We start from the raw sequence: 20,163 nt of genomic DNA, 5'->3' as shown, positions 1-20,163 counted from the left end.
ACTAGTTTCATAAAGCATAATCTCAGTTCACCCATTTGGTAATTATTATTGATTTTGAGGGAGTTATTACAATGTTTAAATAAATAATATTACTAGACTAAGGTACAGACTGACTGAAGAGAGAGAGGGTATGATGGGAGAGTTTCACTAGCAGGAGTGAAGTAAGGAAAGGTGAGGCAGTGGTGGGGGGGAGGAGAGAACTTGACAGATGATAGGTGGGCTGAGGTGGGGCTGCCCTGACCAGTACCTAGCCACAAAATCATATAACTGCAGCTAGGAACCATGGCGATGCCCACCGACAATTGAAACAGTGTCGCTACAGATCCCCTTTGCCCAACCACATCGCTCTTTTGAGGGTATATTAAGCACGTGGTGAGCAACACTCGGTGGTGTTTACAGAGAGGGAGCTCATTCGGGAATCCTGGTTTTATAACCAATCTTTAGGACTGGGGTTTACCCAGCCGCGGCTATGGAACTCTAGCCCAGCTACTGCGCAGACTGTTCCTGGGGAGGTTTTTGACGCTGTCGCTCAAGGTCTCGACATCAGATCACATTGCTTTTTGGATCATAACATCTTTGGACCCTGAGCTTTCCATTGGTACCCCGGAATTGACGGCGCTCCCTATTGATCACCCCAAAATACTGACTCTTTGCTATGAATGGTCTCGGATAAGTCCCAGAGCTGAGACCTGATCTGGACTATCTGGTCATAAAAGAGCAGCAGCTGGAAAGGACATACCGACAGCTGCTAGACCACGTTTGGCGGACTGCCCCAGAGCCAGAGGATATTACGGCACCAGCAGAAGCGCTGGCATCAGGGCAGAGTACTGCTGGTCTCTGCCTACTTCTCTCTGTAGCCGCCGAGACTGTGGTAGTGGATGGAACCGCGGTCTCCACTGGCACAGTGCCAGCTGAAACACTTGTATCGGAGGTTACAGAGTGTGGGCATTCAATTGAACATCTAAGGATGTTAACACCGGTGGGGTGGATGGGACTGCGGTCTCCACACCTGGGTCCCTGGAATGTTGGGCAGTTGGCCCAAATAACCACTCCCTCTGACATCAAGGCAGAGTGCTGCTGGTCTCTGACCACCCCAGCCGAAGAATTGGCAACAGGAGAGAGGCAGGATGGCCCCTCTCTACCAACACTGGGGGTCCCCGCAACCCCTGTAGCAGAGCTTTCTCCAGGGCAGAGCACAGCTGGCCTCTGACCTCCCTCACCAGAGGTCCCCCCCACCAGAGGATTGTACTAAACAAACACTGGGGGACATATATCCCATACAGGTGGATGAGACTGTGGTTGCCACCGGAGTGCCAGAGAGGGGATGCAGGCAGCATCACTCCCCAGCAGTTGAGAGGCAGAGGATGGTCTGGTGAGCACTACCCTTTTAGGGGCACTTGGGGTAGGGGAACAATTGCGACTGGATGGACTAACTAACTTCGGAGTTAACCCGTCTGTATTAGTCTCCTTGTGAAGGGGGAGAAATGTCATGTTTACCCTTTAAGGCCGAGGACTCATTGGGGTATGTTTGGTTTTTTTTATACATTTTTCTTTACATTATTTGTATTTGGAGGGCACCAGTGAGGTCCTAATTAGCAGAGATAAGTTTTTACTGCCAGCATGCCAGCCAACTGATCCCATAATAGACAAGGCAGGAGCATGTTGGCACTTTATTTCCCCCACAAGCTGCATCTACCATGGCAGCAAGCACCCAAATGTGGGTACATTTCTGGCTTTCATTCTCTTTAGAACATGTAACATGAAATATGCAGCCTTCCACTTTAGCAGAGGTATTACATTTAGTGTTAAACACACATGACTTTCTCAGGTGCACAGGAGATGATTGTCTGCCTCCCCTGCACTACAGAATGGAATGAAATATGTGTTTGGCTTGTGGCGGGGCGGACTGAGACCATACAGGGCCCCAGGCAACAGAATGTCATGAGTCCCCTGAAGAGATGCCCCTGCCTTAGCCACACCTGATCATGACCACACCTCTTGTTGGTTAAGCACCTTGCTTTTTGTTACACCCCCTCATATCCAGAGCCTGCCTTAAGTGTTCTGGCGCCCTGTGCGGACTACACCTCTGGCGCCCCTTCTCCCTATCCTTACTTACCTCGTTGCCGGAGTCCTGCGGTGGGAGTGGGAGGCGTCCGTCTTCCTGATCTGCCGCGGTGCGCGCCCCACAGCTGAGCGCCGGAATAATTCCGGCGTTCAGCATGAAACGCTGGCACCGCAATGGAGTCACGGAGAGTGAGGGGCGCCGAGCGGTCGCTGAAAACTTCACGAGTGACCGCTCGGTGCCCCTGCCCGGGACTTAAATTGAAACATCTGTTTTTTTTGTTTGTTTTAACAACTTTATTTAATATAGAGGATGTTAAATAAAGTAAAAAAACAAAACAAAACCAAAAAAACATGCTTTAATTGAAGTCCCGGCAGGCGCCCCTGTTGCCATGACGCCCTGTGCTGCCGCACACATCGCACACCCCTAAGGCCAGCCCTGCTCATATCTATTTTTCAGTTTTGTAGTAATAACAATTATAAATATAATTAAATAATATCGGCAGCAATTGAAAAATACAACTAATTCTAATCATAAATATATACATTCAGAAAATGTATCTGAAAAATGTAAAAGTAAATATATTTAATATGACATAACTGCCATCACTATATACCAGTGATGGCAAACCTTTTTGAGCCCAAGTGCCCAAACTGCAAACCAAAACGACTTATTTTTTTCAAAGTGCCAACACTGCCATTAAACCTGAATAACGAGGTTTTAGTTTAGAAAAAACAATTCGTACAGTTTTTCAAACTAATTAACAGCTTTTGTTTAAAAAGAAAAACACAATAACAGAGCTTTCCATTAAACATTTTTTGTATTGAAAAAAAACAAAAAAAAAACAACTGTACACGTGCATGTATTTTTTTAAAGACACCTTTTGTGGGCACAATTAATGTGATTTTTGCTGTTGTATGCATGCTGATAACTTGTCAAACCTTGGCTCATACTCTGTTAGTTTAAGAGCAACACATACAGCACTGAGTTCATCTGTTAGTCTATTTCTGGCATCACATTTGATATAATTCAATGCTGAAAACAGCTGCTCACAAGCATAGGATGACCCAAACAAAGAAAGAAAAGCAATCCCAAGTGTTTTCATTGACTTAAAATTATTTGGCAGAGAATTCCACACTTTAAGGATTTCATTTTCCGAACTAGCAACTGTGCTGTCCTCTGTTATCCCTTCACACTCCATCTTCTCAAGTGTTGCACGCAGGTCATAGAATTTATTTTTCCAGATAGAGCTTTCTTGAAATTCCAGTAGCTCCATTTCAAGATTTTCTAAATCTAACCAGTGTAAGCAGGAAAGATCAAGTTCTTCACATTTGGCTTTATCTGGAGACGTAAGAAAACACAGGGTTGTCTCCATCTTACGGAACTGTAAAAATCTGTTACTAAAATTCTCCTTTGCAACTGCTATAATGCTAGAGAATTCCTTGTAGATTTCATGATGGTTTGGATTGTCTGTAAATGTTGTAGAATTTTCCAAATACATTTTTAGATTTGGAAAATATTTCAGCTGCCCACTTTCAAGGTCTCTTTCAAAAACCTGCAGTTTTCTCTCAAATGTTCTGATATCAGAAAACATCCTTTCTGCTGTTTTCCCTAAACCTTGCAGTTTTTTGTTCAGTACGTTGAAGTGTATTGTAAAATCAGTAAAAAACATGAGGTTGGTGAGCCAGGTCATATCAGTGAGCTGTGGATATTCCTGCTCCTTTTCATTCATAAACAGCCTAATTTCATCCAAGCAGGCTACAAATCTCTCCAAGACCCTTCCTCTGCTTAGCCACCGTACATTATTGTACATAAGTAAAGTATTATACTGTGCCTGTACCTCATCAAGAAGTGCTTGAAACTGTCGACAATTAAGAGCACGAGCCATGATGTAATTCACCATTTTTGTGACATCCTTGAGAATGTCGTCTAATTTTTTGCTGCTTTCCTTGGCACAAAGAGCTTCTTGATGTATAATACAATGAAATTGAATGACTGGATGCTTTGCTTCTTTAACAAAAAACTGTATGAAACCAGATGTTACCCCCACCATGGAAGGTGCCCCATCACTAGTAACTGAAACCACTTTTTCTGGCCTTATGTCTTGTGACAAAAAAGCCTCCATCACAGCATTGTAGATATCTATCCCTTGTGTTCTTCCAGGCAAAGACACCAGTTTCATGAGCTCTTCTCTCATGGTGTCACCAACAGCATAACGCAAAATTACTGCTAGCCTTGCATGATTATTTATATCTGTGCTTTCATCCAAGCACATGGAGTAACAGACTGCCTTTTGTAAGTCAGTGGTGAGCTGCTGACTAACATCACTTGCCATACGCAGGACTCTATCTTTAACAGTATTTCTGCTAAGTGGCATTTCAGAGATTCGTTGCTTAATTTTGTCCTTGTTTGGGAAATCATGAAAAAGGGAATTACTCACAGCCAACATGGCCGTTTTGATAAAATCGCCATCAGAGAGGGGCTTCCCATGTTTTGCTATGCACAGTGAAATTTCAAAGCTGGCAGTTGCCAGATAATTTGTTTTAGAAAGATAGTTGCAAAAACTACGATACTGGCAGTGATATTTCCTTAATTTCCCACCAAGAAAGTCTTTTCTTTCAGCTTTACCAAGTTCCGCAACACTTTTATGGTTGGTATCAAAATGACGTCTGACACTTGATGTGCGAGATACAACACTTTCACTACACAGAACACATAACGCTTTCCCATTGCGTTCAATCACTCCAAATAACTGTGTCCAGGCCTCTTGGAATGATCTTCCGCTATCTGTTTTTAATTTTGCCTTCTTTGATGTACTCATTTTTGGGTGTTCAAGTCTACAAAAATAAAAAATTTTAAAATAAAGATGGATGAAGCACCCAATACAAATCTATCCCTACCTACCTATACCAAAAATATTATTGCAACATTTCACAAAAAAGGTACATAATAAACACAGAATTGTAGAAGAGCAACTCACAGTTTTGTAGACAGATACACAATGTCCTGTGAAACCGCTGAGTCTGAAAGCCGCTGTAGATACAAAGGGCTGGAATTAAAAAAAAAATTGTTGTCCATAGGCCAGGACACGGGTTCAAATAACTACCATATGTTATATATAGCGCCACCTTAAAGTAGATATACACTGCCCATACAGACGTACACATATACACTGCCCATACACATGTACACATATACACTGCCCATAAACGTATGCACATACACGCACATATACACAGCTGCCCTATACACACACACATATGCCTGCCCAAGTGCCCATACATATGCCTTACCATATGTATATGCACACACATCATTCTCCACCATCAGACCCCCCCACCCACCTTCATTCTCCACATCAGACCCCCCCCAACCCACCTTTGTTCTCCACATCAGACCCCCCCCACAACCTTTGTTCTCCACATCAGACCCCCTCCCACCCACCTTCATTCTCCACATCAGACCCCCCTAACCCACCTTCATTCTCCACATCAGACCCCCCTAACCCACCTTCATTCTCCACATCAGACCCCCCTAACCCACCTTCATTCTCCACATCAGATGCCCCCACCCACCTTCATTCTCCACATCAGACCCCCCTAACCCACCTTCGTTCTCCACATCAGACCCCCCCAATAATCAACCACCCACCCACCTTGGTTCTCCACAAATCTTACCTTTTCTTAATCCTTTCTGCTTTTTCTTCCTCCTTTCTGCTTCCTTTTCCTCCTTTCTGCTTCCTTTTCCTCCTTTCTGCTTCCTTTTCCTCCTTTCTGCTTCCTTTTCCTCCTTTCTGCTTTTTCCTTTCTGCTTCTTCCGTTCTAACTGTGCAGTGCAGCCGCGCACAGCTGTTTATGCTGGGCGCCGGGGCTGGATATAAGCGTCATATCCAGTCGCCCGGCGCTCAGCACTGAGAACTGTGGGAGATGTAGTCCGGGGGACGCCGTGACTATAGTATATTACTGTAGTCACGGCGTGCCCACAGAGACGGCTCGGCGTGCCAACAGCGGCACGCGTGCCACGGGTTCGCCATCACTTTACACTGAGCCAGACATTGACGGTGGTACAGCATAATTGTAATCACTATATACTGTGTTAGACATTGACGGTAAATTCAGCATAACTACCATCACTATACACTTAGCCAATCTGACCTGAACTGACCCCACTCTGACCCCCGTGAACCCTCCGTCTGTGCTCGAGTGCCCAATGGTTCAGTCTGCCTCTGGTTCCTGGAGTCCACTTTGCCAACCATGTATCACATACTGTACATGGTTAGCATAGAAAAAGATTGATACTCTTCATATCTGATAAGCTTTATGTATGTATAATATATATATATATATATATATATATATACACAAACCAAAGGGAGCGGCTGCACACTCAGAAATATTGTTAATATACACAGGCTTTTATTTGCCCAGGTGCTCCAAAAATAGCCAGGTATATGTAACCAAAGAAAATGGGCACTCACGGGTCTTTGTAGTAAAGTGCTGATTGAAATAAACTAGTGTTTAATGCACTTTACTACAAAGACCCGTGAGTGCCCATTTTTCTTTGGTTACACACATATATAATTTATATACACAAGCTTTCGAGAGTTATCCTCTCTTCATCAGATCTGAATACTGATCAACATGACAGAGGTTATAACTTAAAACAAGTGATGGAGAGTGGGGTGTCATTAATAATTAGCCTGGAGGTGAAACATGCAGAGAGGGAGAGAGATAATCAAAGGACACATTGAGCATTAAGATGAATGTTCATATGAAGTTCTGGTAGTGTATCAGGAAACCAGAAACCCTCTTTTATGGTGTTGAAATATGTTGTAATTTTCATCTCAAATGTTTTCCTTTTCTGAGAGCCTTTAAAATTCCCTTTGAGTACTTTCATTTTCAGGTTTTAGATGATTATTCTGTGTGAAATGATGTGCAACCGGGGTGTAAAATTTGTCTTCCTCGTGTTTTTTGATAGAGCTTCTCTGTAGGTTAATTCTGAGGTGCAGCTTAAGCCCTGGTTCCCCAATGTAGCATCCTTTGTCAAATGCTGAACATTGTATCATGTATACCACGTTTGCAGATGTTCATGAGTATGAATCCTTGATGATGTATGTTTTGTTAGTGTGACTGGCTGTTTTACTGTCACATATATATTGACAAAGTTTGCAGCGGGATTTGTTGCATTGTACAGTGCCATTCTGTGTATGCTCCTGTTCTGGTGCCAGTTTGCTGCGGACCAATCTTTTCCTCAGGTTTGTTGGTTTGCCAGTATCGGGGGCTGAGGAAATAATTTTGCGTATTTCCTCAAGAGTTGGGTTGTAGGTAACCACCAGAGAGATCCTGCTAGTGTTATCCTTTTTTGTACTCTTGAAGCCTTTCTCGTGGTGTTCTTAGAGCAGATTTAATTGTAGCCCTCCCTCTGAAATAACTCTGCCAGCGCGCCTAGGTGTTTGTCTCGGTCCTCAGTGTCAGAGCAAATACAATAGTATCTGATGGCTTGGCTGTAGATGACACCTTATTAAGTGTGATTGGGATTAAAGCTTGAATTGTGAAGGTAGCTGTACCTGTGTCACGAACCAGGTAAACAGATCTGGTAGGAGCCCAGGTGCAGGGGATCCGTCTGTACCCCGCAATGCATAATGACTTGGGACTTGTTATAGACAGGCGCAAGAAACAAACCACAGGCAGAATACGGTGATATGATCTGTATTGCAGATGATGGTATGTACAACAAATCCAGGTGGTAAGTCTCTAGGCTGGAAGCCCTCTGGATGGCCTTCTGGATGGGACGCACAGCAGGTAGCCCTCTGGATGGGGCGCATGGCAGGTAGCCCTCTGGATGGGGCGCACGGCAGGTAGCCCTCTGGATGGGGCGCACGGCAGGTAGCCCTCTGGATGGGGCGCACGGCAGGTAGCCCTCTGGATGGGGCGCACGGCAGGTAGCCCTCTGGATGGGGCACACGACAGGTAGCCCTCTGGATGGGGGGGCAGGTGGCCCCCTGGATGGGGCGCACGGCAGGTGGCCCCCTGGATGGGGCGCACGGCAGGTGGCCCCCTGGATGGGGCACACAACAGGTAAGCCCACTTGGCAGGGCTCAAGGCAGGTAAGCCCACTTGGCAGAGCTAAAGGCAGGAACAAGTCATGATCAGGTTCTCAGGAAGCCAAATAGCAAGTCAGGAATTGGGTACACAGGCCAGCGCAAAATGGTCCACTAACTTCAATGCAAAGGCCCTGACTGAAGGGCTGGCCAGGTTTAAATAGGCAGGCTTGATCCAGGCAACAAGTTTGAGCTGAACTTGATGATTAGGTCTGGGTGCTTCAGAGTGAGATGGGCGGCCACTAGTGTTTACTAAAGGAAAAGAGCAGCACAAAGTTGTGAGTATTCCAGGCTGTGAAGGGTGGAACATGAACAACCTGTCTGTATCTGTACCTGTTTTCTGAACACAGAAGAGTGGAGTGAGCCATCGGTGACAGTTATGGCACAGTCCAGGAAGCTCACACTATGTTTTGAGAAATTAATTTTAAATTTTATAGATGGGTGGAATGAATTGGAAGATTTATGGAATTCTGAAAGGTTTTCTTCTCCTTCTGTCCATATTAAGAAAATATCGTTGGTATAACGATAATATTTATGTGGTTTGTGGGGGTGAGTGGCTAGGAATCTCTGTTCCAGGTCAGCCATAAAAAGATTGGCATATTGCCGTGACATCTTGGAGCCCATGGCTGTCCCGGTCATTTGTAGGTAGTTAGTGTTGTTGAAATTGAAATAGTTGTGTGTAAGTATAAATTCTATAAGCTTGGCGATAGTTTCACTAGTCATATTTGTCTGTGGCGATGTGGGAGGGAGGAATTTAATGCAGGCCTCAATATCTTTATGTGGGATGTTACTATATAAAGACTCCACATCCATGGTAGCAAGTATAGTATTGGCAGGTAGGTTTGTGACTTGGCTCAGTTTATTAAGAAAATATGTGGTGTCTTGTATAAAGCTCTGTGTTGATAACTAGATAATTAGTGCACCTACACAAATCATATATTGGTTTTTTTCCTGTCATATAGTGTCAGTACCACGGGGTGTCGCTTTTCCTAGGGACAAGGACCTAGAATTGAAGAGGTTAAGATTACCTCCTAACCCCTCCTACTCCTCCCCTATAAGAGCCCCGGTAGCCCAAATACCTCCAGTTCTTCCTTGTCCCTTTTCTTTTTTCTTTGGTGGGACACACGGGTTGTGTCCAGGGGGATCCCTCCGATTGCTCCTCGGGCGGTTAGCAGAGCGAGGCGTACTGTCCGCATCGGTGGATGTTACGGAACTGCATAGACACCACGCTCTTATGCCGCCAGAGGGCGCTGCGTTCCACCAAGAGTACTGAGCACGCTACTGAGCATGCGTGAAGCAGTTCTCTTGTTCAGGGCGCGAAAACTAAATTGTTTTCGCATATATAAAGCTGTGCTACCCAGTCTGACAGCAGAGGAGCTTGTCAGCACTGTTTTTTTCCGTGTCACCAGCCCCCCCACACGGATTGAGGAGTTGTAAGGTAGGATTTGGTTAATCTTAACCCTTCAAATCCTCTGCCCTGTATTTTGTACTAAACATTATTTATTTATTTTTTTCTTTTATATTATTAGATGTCTGGTCCGGTTTCACCAGATAAGCCGGATAAGGAGAAATCTATTACACCTGCTCCAAAAAAGGCTGTTAAGACTAAACATTTATCGTGCACTGAATGTGCCAGTCATTTGCCGGATGGTTGTAAAAAGAAATATTGCAATGCCTGCTCCGCTGAGAGTTTGGCAAAAGAGAAACAAAAAGACATGCAGTCTTTCTTAGGTTGGTTCCAGGACAACCTGGCACAAACGTTTGAAACGTTTAAAGCAGCAGCAGTTAATCCTGTGGAACCCGTAAGGATTAAATCCCACAAACATAAAAGGGCATCAGCTTCTCCTCATTCTGATTGGTCCTCTGGAGAGGTCTCTAGTTCGTCCTATTCGGCTTCATCTAGCGAAGAGTCAGAGGATGAGACCAATTTTCCTCCGCAGGAACTGCGTAAATTTGTTAAGGAGGTCTCACGGCTTTTTCAAGATGCAGACCTATCGGCGCACCCTAAAGGGTTGCCTATGTTACCTAAAATGCAGAATCTCATGTATAGAGAATGGAACAATCCAGGCAAAAGAGCCTTTATCTCAAAGCACTTTAAGCAGCTTTTTCACCTTCAGGGTGATGAGAAATGGGAAGATATCCCTAAAGTAGACGTCCAGATAGCTCAGCGTACTACCATTCCCATTAGTGAAGTGGCTGGTCTCAAAGACCCTATGGATAAGAGGGCAGAAACGTCCTGTAGACGGGTTCCAGTCATCTGGTTTCCAGTGCAAAGTGGTGTTGTCTAGCTCATCTGTGGCTAAAGCTCAAGGTATCTGGTTGCAGTCCTTAGAAGGCAGTCTGTCAGACTCTATGGATGAAGGTTTGTCTAAGCTATTTAAAATCCTTAGGCTGGCTAATAGCTTCCTGGTGGAAGCTGCCGAAGAGAGCCTTAAACTATCAGCCCGTAACATGGGTTTGTCTTCCGTGGCTAGAAGAGCCTTATGGCTACGCTCTTGGGCGGCAGATACTGCTTTCAAATCGACATTATGTGATTTACCCTTTGAAAGAACCAAGCTATTCGGTTCTCCCTTGGAGGAACTGATCAGACACATGTCAGATACTAAAAAGGCACTTCCTCAGGATAGGAAAAGCAGATGGAACAAAATATACCAGTATAGACCTTCCAGGCCTTTTCAACCAGTGTTCAAGGCACAAACTTTTCGTAAACAACACGAGAGGAAGTTTCAGGAACATCCTAAGAAACCAGAGGTCAGGAAGTTATGACGGTGTTGGAGGTCGTTTGCAATGGTTCCTGCCAAAATGGAGACAAACCACAAACAACTCCTGGGTCCTCAGGATCATTGCGGACGGGTACAGGATAAATGTTTTCAGAATTTCACGTCCTCTGTTCCTGATTTTGTTTTACCCTTCTCAAGTGAAGAACTCAGCACTGTTTGCCGAAAGCCCTACCTTTCTCAAAAAAGGTGTCATAGAGCCTGTTCCAAAGAATCAGGAGTTTCAGGGAGTCTATTCTCGTCTCTTCCTGGTCTCAAAACCGGATGGGTCCTTCCGTCCAATTTTGGATCTAAAGAGAGTCAATGCCTGCATTCCTTACCGTCACTTCAGAATGGAATCCATTCTCACGGTTACCCACCTGTTAAGACAAGGGGACAAGTATCTCAGGTTTGCCATAAGAGTCGGGACAAGAATTCGACATTTTCAGTTCACTTCTCTCCCTTTTGGCCTGTCGTCAGCTCCTCGGATTTTCACAAAACTTTTAACCCCTATTGCAGCAGCTTTGCGGAAAGAGGGAGTCACAGTCGTCCCTTATCTGGACGATTGGCTTCTGAAAGCAAGTTCTTCTCAGGAGCTCCTGGCACATCTCAGGTTTATGACCCGATGCTTGGAGGAACACGGCTGGATCATAAACCACAAAAAATCCAGACTTATTCCAACCACGAAGATCCAGTTTCTGGGACTCATAGTGGATTCCGTCTCATCAAGACTATATCTCCCATGTTCAAAGATCAAAAGAGTAAGGAAACAGGCTTCCTGTTTACAACAAAATCCAACCCTTCCCTTCAGGATGGCTATGAGTATCCTGGGCAGTCTTACAGCTTGTATTCCGGCAGTAAGCTGGTCCAAGGCACAGTTGAGACCCCTTCAATGGGACATCCTGCAAAAGTGGTCCAGAAGACTAAGGATCTGGAGGTCGCCTTCACAGTTTCCAAGCACGTCTTACTCCGGCTGAATTGGTAGAAAGCGAAGGGGCGCCACGCCCGAGGTCGATCTTTTCTGCCACGTCAGTGGGTCACTCTCACCACGGATGCCTCCAAAATAGGCTGGGGAGCTCATTTGAACGGCCTCTGCAGTCAGGGCAGCTGGTCCTTAATCGATCAGACCCAATCGTCAAATTTTCGAGAACTGAAAGCTGGCGCTCAAAGAATTCAGTCCAAGATTACGGGGGAAAGCTGTGAGAATTCAGTCCGACAATGCCACCACAGTCTCATACATAAACAGGCAGGGTGGCACCCGACCTGTCAGACGAACTCATGCTCTGGGCCCAAAGGAATCTAGAGGATTTAGCAGCCACACATATCAGAGGAGTGGACAACGGTCTGGCAGACTATCTCAGCAGATCTCGTTGCTCCCAAGCAAACTGGTCCCTGCACAAGAGCATCTTCTCTCTCCTGGTTCAAAGGTTCGGCCTGCCAGATATAGACCTTATGGCAACCAGACAAAACAGCAAATTACCAATTTTCGCCTCTCTTTACAGGCAGGACAATCCTCTCCTGTTAAACGGAATGTCGGTGGTTTGGTCATTCAAGATGGCTTATGTGTTTCCTCCAGTGGCCATGATTCCTCGGATCCTCCTCCAGATTCGGTTAGACAAAGCCAGGGTTTTAGCTATTCTCCCTTATTGGCCAATTCGAAGTTGGTTTTCGGAGCTGCTCAGTATGGAGATTTCAGTGTGGGAACTACCAGTGTCCTCCCGTCTTCTAGAAAACAAGAACCTTTCCAGGGATGTTCTTCTAAGATTCAGGTTGACGGCCTGGCTGCTGCAAGGATGATCCTCCAGGGCAGAGGCCTTTCCAGTTCTATGACAGAGGTCCTCCTGAATTCAGTACGAAGATCTATGTCTACTATTTATCTACGAGTCTGGAATAAATTCCTTCATTGGTGTGTCACAAAAGGTTTGGATTTTTCCTCGCCCTCAACAAGTTCCATTCTGGACTTTTTACAGGAGGGTTTTTCAGCGGGTCTCACTGTCTCGACTCTTAAAGAACAGATTTCAGCCATTTTCTCCTGTCTGAATTGGCTTCACAAGTTCTCATCAGACATTTCTTTAAGGCAGTCACCATTCAACGACCACCCACACGTTCGCATTTTCCTTCCTGGGATTTGACCTTGGTCCTTCAAGCAATCTGCTCCGAACCGTTCGAACCTTTGGAAGACGTGTCTCTCAAGTTTTGGTCTCTCAAGACGGCATTTTTAGTAGCCATTACCTCGGCAAGGAGGGTCAGTGAGCTTCAGGCTCTTTCCGCGGCTTCAGAATTTACGATTTTTCACCAAGATAAAGTCGTTTTGTACATTAAGCCTTCTTTTTTGCCTAAGGTCATCTCTGAGTTTAATATCAATCAGCCGTTAATTTTACCCTCCTTCTTCCCGTCACCTGCTACTCCAGAGGAAACGCTCTGGCACACTCTAGACGTCCGCAGAGCTCTACGGATTTATATAGACCGCACTGCTCCTTTCCGCTCTATGGATCAATTGTTTGTTAATTATTTTGGTAGATCTGCAGGCCATGCGGCCATGACGGAAACTATTCGCTTAACCTACACTCTCAGCGGTCAGGTTCTTTCATCTCGCATTACTGCTCACTCCACCAGAGCTATGGCTACGTCCTGGGCTGAAAGGTCTTCTGCATCCCCGGAAGAAATCTGCAAAGCAGCCACTTGGTCTTCATTTCACACGTTTGTCAAGCATTACCGGCTAGACATCTTCTCCTCCTCTGATGCTGATTTCGGGCGTAAGGTGCTCCAGTCGGTTACCTCGTGACTATATTCCCCACCCAAAGGGGGCATCTTGCTATATCCCCGTGGTACTGACACTATATGACAGGAAAAATAGAAATTTTACTCACCGTAAATTCTTTTTTCCTTAGTATAGTGTCAGTACATATATCCCTCCCTGTACGTTTTTGTATTAAAATGATTTTTTGCAAGCTATCTTGTGTTCTTGGTACTTTCTGGAGGTATTTGGGGTACCGGGGCTCTTATAGGGGGGGAGTAGGAGGGGTTAGGAGGTAATCTTAACCTCTTCAATTCTAGGTCCTTGTCCCTAGGAAGAGCGACACCCCGTGGTACTGACACTATACTAAGGAAAAAAGAATTTACGGTGAGTAAAATTTCTTTTTCAGTAGGACTTTCATTTGAAACCATATTAAGCTGGATAGTACATTGTTTTGTTTGAAATAAACTTGAAAAGGTGGGGAAAAAATGAAAAAAACAAATTTAACAGTTTTGTATACATACCAATAGTACACACATTGAACCAATGGGAAAAAATTATCCAAAATATATTCATTAACTTGTCCTGATTCGGAAACAACCAAATATGGCCAGGATTTTCATGTATTTTGACCAGTATAGGGCAAATATTGCAAGGCATGCATCACGCTATTAAATTTTTTTTTCAAATTTGGCATGGTAGGCTAATAACTGCAACAGCTGTCACAGATGCTGATTATTTCCCAAAAATTATGTGTTTGTGAACAATAGATAAGTCAAGGTGTACAACTAGGGTAGTTTTGACACTTTTCAAACAGGGATTTTATCACCAATTGCTGCCAAATTTTGAGGTATTTTTATATTTTTGTGGGTTTTTTGCATATGTTCCAATGTTGCTTTAGATTTCATATTATATTTTGTATAGAATATGTTCACCAACATCCCCCGGTTCCAATAAGGCCTCACATGCATGGTTCATGCCTTTTTCCGAGGAAGCTATGAGGGCAAAACTGGAACATGAGCATTTTAGTTTTCAAATTTGGAATTTTCAGAAATTGGTTTACTGGGCCCATATCCCATTTGGGACAATTTGGAAGCCCCCCACTGTAAATTGCCCCATACAATTATATGTGTGAACAGTAGACAAGTCAAAGTGTTCAACTAGGGTAAGTTTGACAGTTTTCAGGCTTGTTAGTGACAAGTTTAGGCCACTGACATTGATCAGGGAGAACGATCAATAATCGGTGACTTAAAATGTCACAGACAAGCGATAAGGTAATTTTTTTTCACACAATTACCCTAGATGACCCCTCTCTTTCTAAGGCAGGGTCATCCAGGGGCTGCCATAATGATCAGATCACTCCTATTGGCCAGGAGTGATCTGATCATCATCAGCCCACTTACTAAACTCACAGCACCTGGAAGCACCCTGGTCAGTGCTGGTTTGTTTTTTTTTTTGATAATTTTTTTGGATAACTCTTTCAATGCTGATGTTCCATTGGAGCACAGGATTGACTGATATTTAGTCCCCACAAGCTTGTGGGGGCAAATATTAATCCCTAGAATGCCGCGATTGTGTCATACACATCGCGACATTGAAGGAGTTAACGCTGCACTGTCGCTCTCATGGAGCGATCAGGCAGCAGGGGAGGGGCTGTTCTCCACACTCATGTGGAGACCGACGAACCCTCTCCCCTGTCCCTGAAGCTGCCTGTCTCTCAGCTGGGATGCAATTGCTGGTCTATAGCAGGCAGGAGTCTCTTTGATCACTCCTGTAGGCTTCCATGCCTACAGGAGTGATCAAAAGGCTTGTGGGGGCTCGTTTTTGCTGTTGCTGGTTTGCTTTCAGGCAGACCACCAGCAGCAGAGCCCCGTACAAAACGGGTATTAACACCTAAAGTACCGCAATCGCAGCATTGAAGGGGTTAACGCTGCATAGTCGCTCTCATGGAGTGATCAGGCAGCAGGGGAATGCCTGTGGCAACGTTTTCAGCCTACAGAATCACTGTGGGAGTCATCAAAGGTTTGGGGGTGGGCTCTGGGTGGCTGTGCTGTATGCTGAGACACCCGGGCAGACAGCAGCAGCAGCACCAACCTTGATCACCATGATTGTGACGATGTGGGGGCATTTCTTGGGAATGACGTACCTGGTACGTCCCGGTCTGACGGTGACATGTGACCAGGAAGTACCAGGTACGTCCCGGTACAGAAGGGGTTAAGAATGTTTTCTATAAGGCCAGACATTGGTTCAGTAAGAGTTCACATACCTGTAATAATGGGTCGTCCTAGGTTGCCTGGCTTGTGGATTCTGGGCAGCATGTAGAAGGTCCCTATTTGAGGATTGGAAGGCACAAGACTTTCTAATTCTTGTTGCATGTATTTTGAGAAGGATCTGATTAGTTTAAACCCTTAAGGACCAGGCTGTGTTTTACTTTTGTACCCTTGGGACCGAGGCTGTTTTAACACTTTTGCGGCGCTCGTGTTTAGATGTAATTTTCTCCTCACTCATTTAGGGTACCCACACAAGTTATATATTGGGGTTTTTTTCAGGACAAGACGGGCTTTCTTCAGATACCATAGTTTTGATCATATTATCTAATTTCCCATAAAAAAAAAAAAGAGGAAAAATTAAAAAATAATTTACTCATCCAAAAGAGCTAATGAAAAAACCTGCTAACTAGATTCTACTATTTGTCTTGAGTTTAGAAATACCCAATGTTTTTATGTTTTTTTGCTTTTTGTCTGCAAGTTATTGGGCAATAACTACAAGTAGCGTTTTGCTATTTTAAAACCTTTTTTCCCAAAGCTGGTCATTCTGCCCCATGTGCTATTTAGGGTATCTTTGAAGCCGGCCAATGCAAGTTACCCCATCAAACCATATATTTTTGAAAACTAGACACCCCAAGGTATTTAAAATGGTAGTATTTAACCCTTTCCATGCAAGAGATTCTACCACTAGCCTTTGCCACAGTTTGTGGTAGTATTTTTTTTTATAGTTCAGGTATAAATTTATAGCTCCAGGTATACATCACTATCAAACACCCCAATGCGCGTTCAGCAACATCGCCTGAGTACAGTCATACCCCACATGCATGTCTTTCTCTGGTGTTTGGGGTTAAAATGCCACATTGGGAAGTGTGCTTTTTTCCCCTATTTTGGTCAGTCTGTGCCTATGCCCTATCTTTGAGCCCGGGCACTCCAATTTACCCCATAAAACCATGATTTTTTTTAGACACCCCTTGGGTATTTGAAATGCTTTTACTTTAACTCTTTTCCATGCCAAGATTTTGGGAAGATATAGCACTAATTTTAGGACTTGCTCATAATAATAAACTTTATCTATTTTATTCTTTTTGGACTTTTTTTTACATTTTGCTGGAACTGGATGTTCCTCTGATGCAAAATAATAATTTTTAAATGTAACCATTTTTTTGAAGCTTTTTTTTCATATTTTTTTTATTTTTTTAAATATTTTACTAATCACATAGTAATTAGAAAGCTGGGCTCCATTGACTTGCATGGTTGAATGCATTACCTATATTCAACCTGCAAGTGGAGCCAGAGTTCTCTAGAGGGTCTGGAGACTCTCTAGCGAACTTTTTCAACTTTGTTATTTTTTTTTACAGGGCGGCCACCGTTGATTACTCTCTAAGCTTGTTTACTGTCATAACGTGTCAATGGACGTTAAGGGGTTAAAAAGATCTTCTGTATATTCCTGGTTCCATTTTTTGTAGTAGAATTCATCAGACAACTGTCTGTTTCCTTCTGCAATATAGTCCTGGGTGTTCATGATGACTACTGAACCGCCCTTATCCGATGGCTTAATGATGATGTTTTTATTATTCATTTAATTGTGCACTGCATTTCTTTCTGAAGGTAGGGGGTTGTGTAGGATTTTTTTCTGTTGTGTGGTAGCGAGGGATGCTACTCTTGTGCGGAAGCTTTCAATATAGTTATATATTGTAACGGGTTCACCAAGAGAGCTGTAGTAACTCCCAGAGATCACCCACATCCTCCTGTTGTCCCCGGAATGACTTCCAGCACCAGCCAGCATGCACACCTTGGAACCCGGGAAAAGAAAAAATGTCGGTGCGCTAAGCTAGTCTCAGGCTCAAATAAAACAAATGTGAAATACGAGGCCTACCAAACAGGTGTAAGCATGATGCAAGAAACAGTGTATTGGCTGTACAATGTATACAAAAAACAAAAACCGTCTGCGCTTCTTACCCTAATAAAGTTGGCAACAAATATATAAACATAATATAAATGAGAGGTTTTGGTTGTATGAATTGGCCAAAGCATAATTAAGCTCACCCGCCACGTCAAGGCACACTCTCAATAGGGTGAGAACCTACTCTCACCTCCTACATAGTGGACACACAAAGCAGTTTATACTGCTACCAAAACCTTATTAATGTGTTGGGGGGGGTGCAATTAAACCTCCTCCCCATTAACCCCTGGACAGCAAGCTGCAACCAGACTGATGAGGAGCCAACAACCTCAAATATGTGCAAACGGGGAAAAGAAAAAATGTTGGTGCGCTAAGCTAGTCTCAGGCTCAAATAATACAAATGTGAAATACAAGGCCTACCAAACAGGTGTAAGCATGCTGCAGGAAACAGTGTATTGGCTGTACAATGTATACAAAAAACAAAAACGGGTTCACCAAGAGAGCTGTAGTAACTCCAAGAGATCACTCACATCCTCCTGTTGTCCCCGGAATGACTTCCAGCACCAGCAAGCATGCACACCTTGGAACCCTGCTATGTGTACCCAATAAGTAGACAAAACTACCTTGAATTGAGTACAGCAGGAATGAACAGTTTATTATTGTAAAACATAGACTCGTATATACACAGAACGCATTAACATAAATTAACAGATTTAACCCAACCTTTAATCCTCTGGCAGCAATCCTATTGATGGGATTAATTAAACAATGGATTTCCTGCCTGTGCTATCTTTGACAGCCAGGCTGGAGCCCTCTCTGAGTACCTTGGGGCCCTGTATGACAGGTCATTCTGTATATATATATATATATGTATATGTATATATATATATATATATATATATATATATATATAATTGTGTGTGGCATATAGCCAAAATTCTAAATACTTATTTTAAGCATAGCTATTTGTGATTCTGAAACACTATAAACTTGCTTAGACCACCACTTCATCAAAGTAACCCAATAACATGGCTTTATTGCCTCTCTGGACACCGTTAAGGAGGGACATGTGTCATAGGAGGTATGCGTAACCCAAAGCACTAATGAGAATATAAAAATACAAAAAGGAAAGCATAACCTAATGTATAGACATAGAGATTAAAATAAGCAATTCATACATGCCAGAAACACATTTTACAACAGTAGTAGCCTAACGTCATGCCCTCATGGATCTGGACAGTTATTCTACACATATTGTTATCTATGCTCCATGGTAGCATTGCACATTGTCATTGATTTGTTCAAGCATTTATTGAAGAAGTGACTGTAAGGGAGGTTTCTGCAACTACCTGAGGAAAAATACTTCTATTTAGACCAAATATCTCCAAAACAAACAGATACACAAAAATTGTTTCAGTATGGTAAAAGCTGTGACTACAACAGTTCCACTTCAATGGTGTACCATGTGACTAAGAGGTTTTTATTCTTCACAGGTTTGCAAAGCTACTGTTACGACTACCAGCTCTGAGATCCATTGGACTAAAGTGCCTGGAGCACCTCTTCTTCTTCAAGCTGATTGGAGACACCCCCATTGATACATTCCTCATGGAGATGCTGGAGACACCCCACCAAATCCCATAATGCCATGCACTGTACTCAAAAACACATATACTGGAAATTAAGGCCCTTAATAAAGTGCTGCAAACATACACACAAACATACCATTCAAACATTTGGGGTCACTTAGAAATGTCCTTATTTTTTAAAGAAAAGCAAATTTTGTCCATTAAAATGAAATCAAATGGATTAGAAATACAGTGTAGACATTGTTAATGTTGTAAATTGCTATTATAGTTAGAAATGGCTGTTAAATGGAATGTCTTCATGGGCGTACGGAGGCCCTTTATCAGCAACCATAACTCCTGTTATCCAATGGCAAGTTGTGTTCACGAATCTAAGTTAACGTTTAAAAGGCTAGTTGATAATTAGAAAACCCTTTTGGAATTATTTTAACACAGCTAAAAATTCCTTGTTTTCCATGAAAACAGCTAAGTGACCCCAAATGGTAGTTTATATGAGAAATTATGTCCCAATGTATAAGTAACAATCATTGAAAAGCATTTGGAGTTTTCCTGTCAGAATCCAGATTTTGTACTGTTTTGTGCACGTGGCAAACTTTCTCCCAACGTCTTCTAGCTGTGAGTGGAAAATAAAGTTGGCACAAACTCTATTAACATTTACGTTTAGTGCCAAGACATAATAAAGAAGGTCTGTGGTATCTACGTAGGTTTTGTCTAAAAATGTGGTAACACAGCTATTCAGGAAGACACATATTAGA

The 20,163-nt window shown here is 43.5% G+C and overlaps 1 protein-coding gene across 1 annotated transcript in view; it reads left to right on the top strand.

Moving 5' to 3' along the window:
* LOC149279349 (retinoic acid receptor RXR-gamma) overlaps nucleotides 1–19,466 on the top strand; it is a 62,758-nt gene extending 43,292 nt beyond the window's left edge. Inside the window, exon 10 of the mRNA XM_089501310.1 lies at nucleotides 19,319–19,466. Within this exon, the coding sequence (XP_089357436.1) occupies nucleotides 19,319–19,466 (148 nt within the window). The remainder of the gene's footprint in view (nucleotides 1–19,318) is intronic.
* Nucleotides 19,467–20,163: the final 697 nt, after the last annotated feature.

Source organism: Sceloporus occidentalis, unplaced genomic scaffold (genome assembly GCF_023333645.1).
Source record: "Sceloporus occidentalis isolate IW3139 unplaced genomic scaffold, rSceOcc1.0.p SCAF_170, whole genome shotgun sequence".
Classification (NCBI taxonomy): Eukaryota; Metazoa; Chordata; class Lepidosauria; order Squamata; family Phrynosomatidae; genus Sceloporus; species Sceloporus occidentalis.
This window is presented reverse-complemented; position numbering and strand designations above follow the sequence as displayed.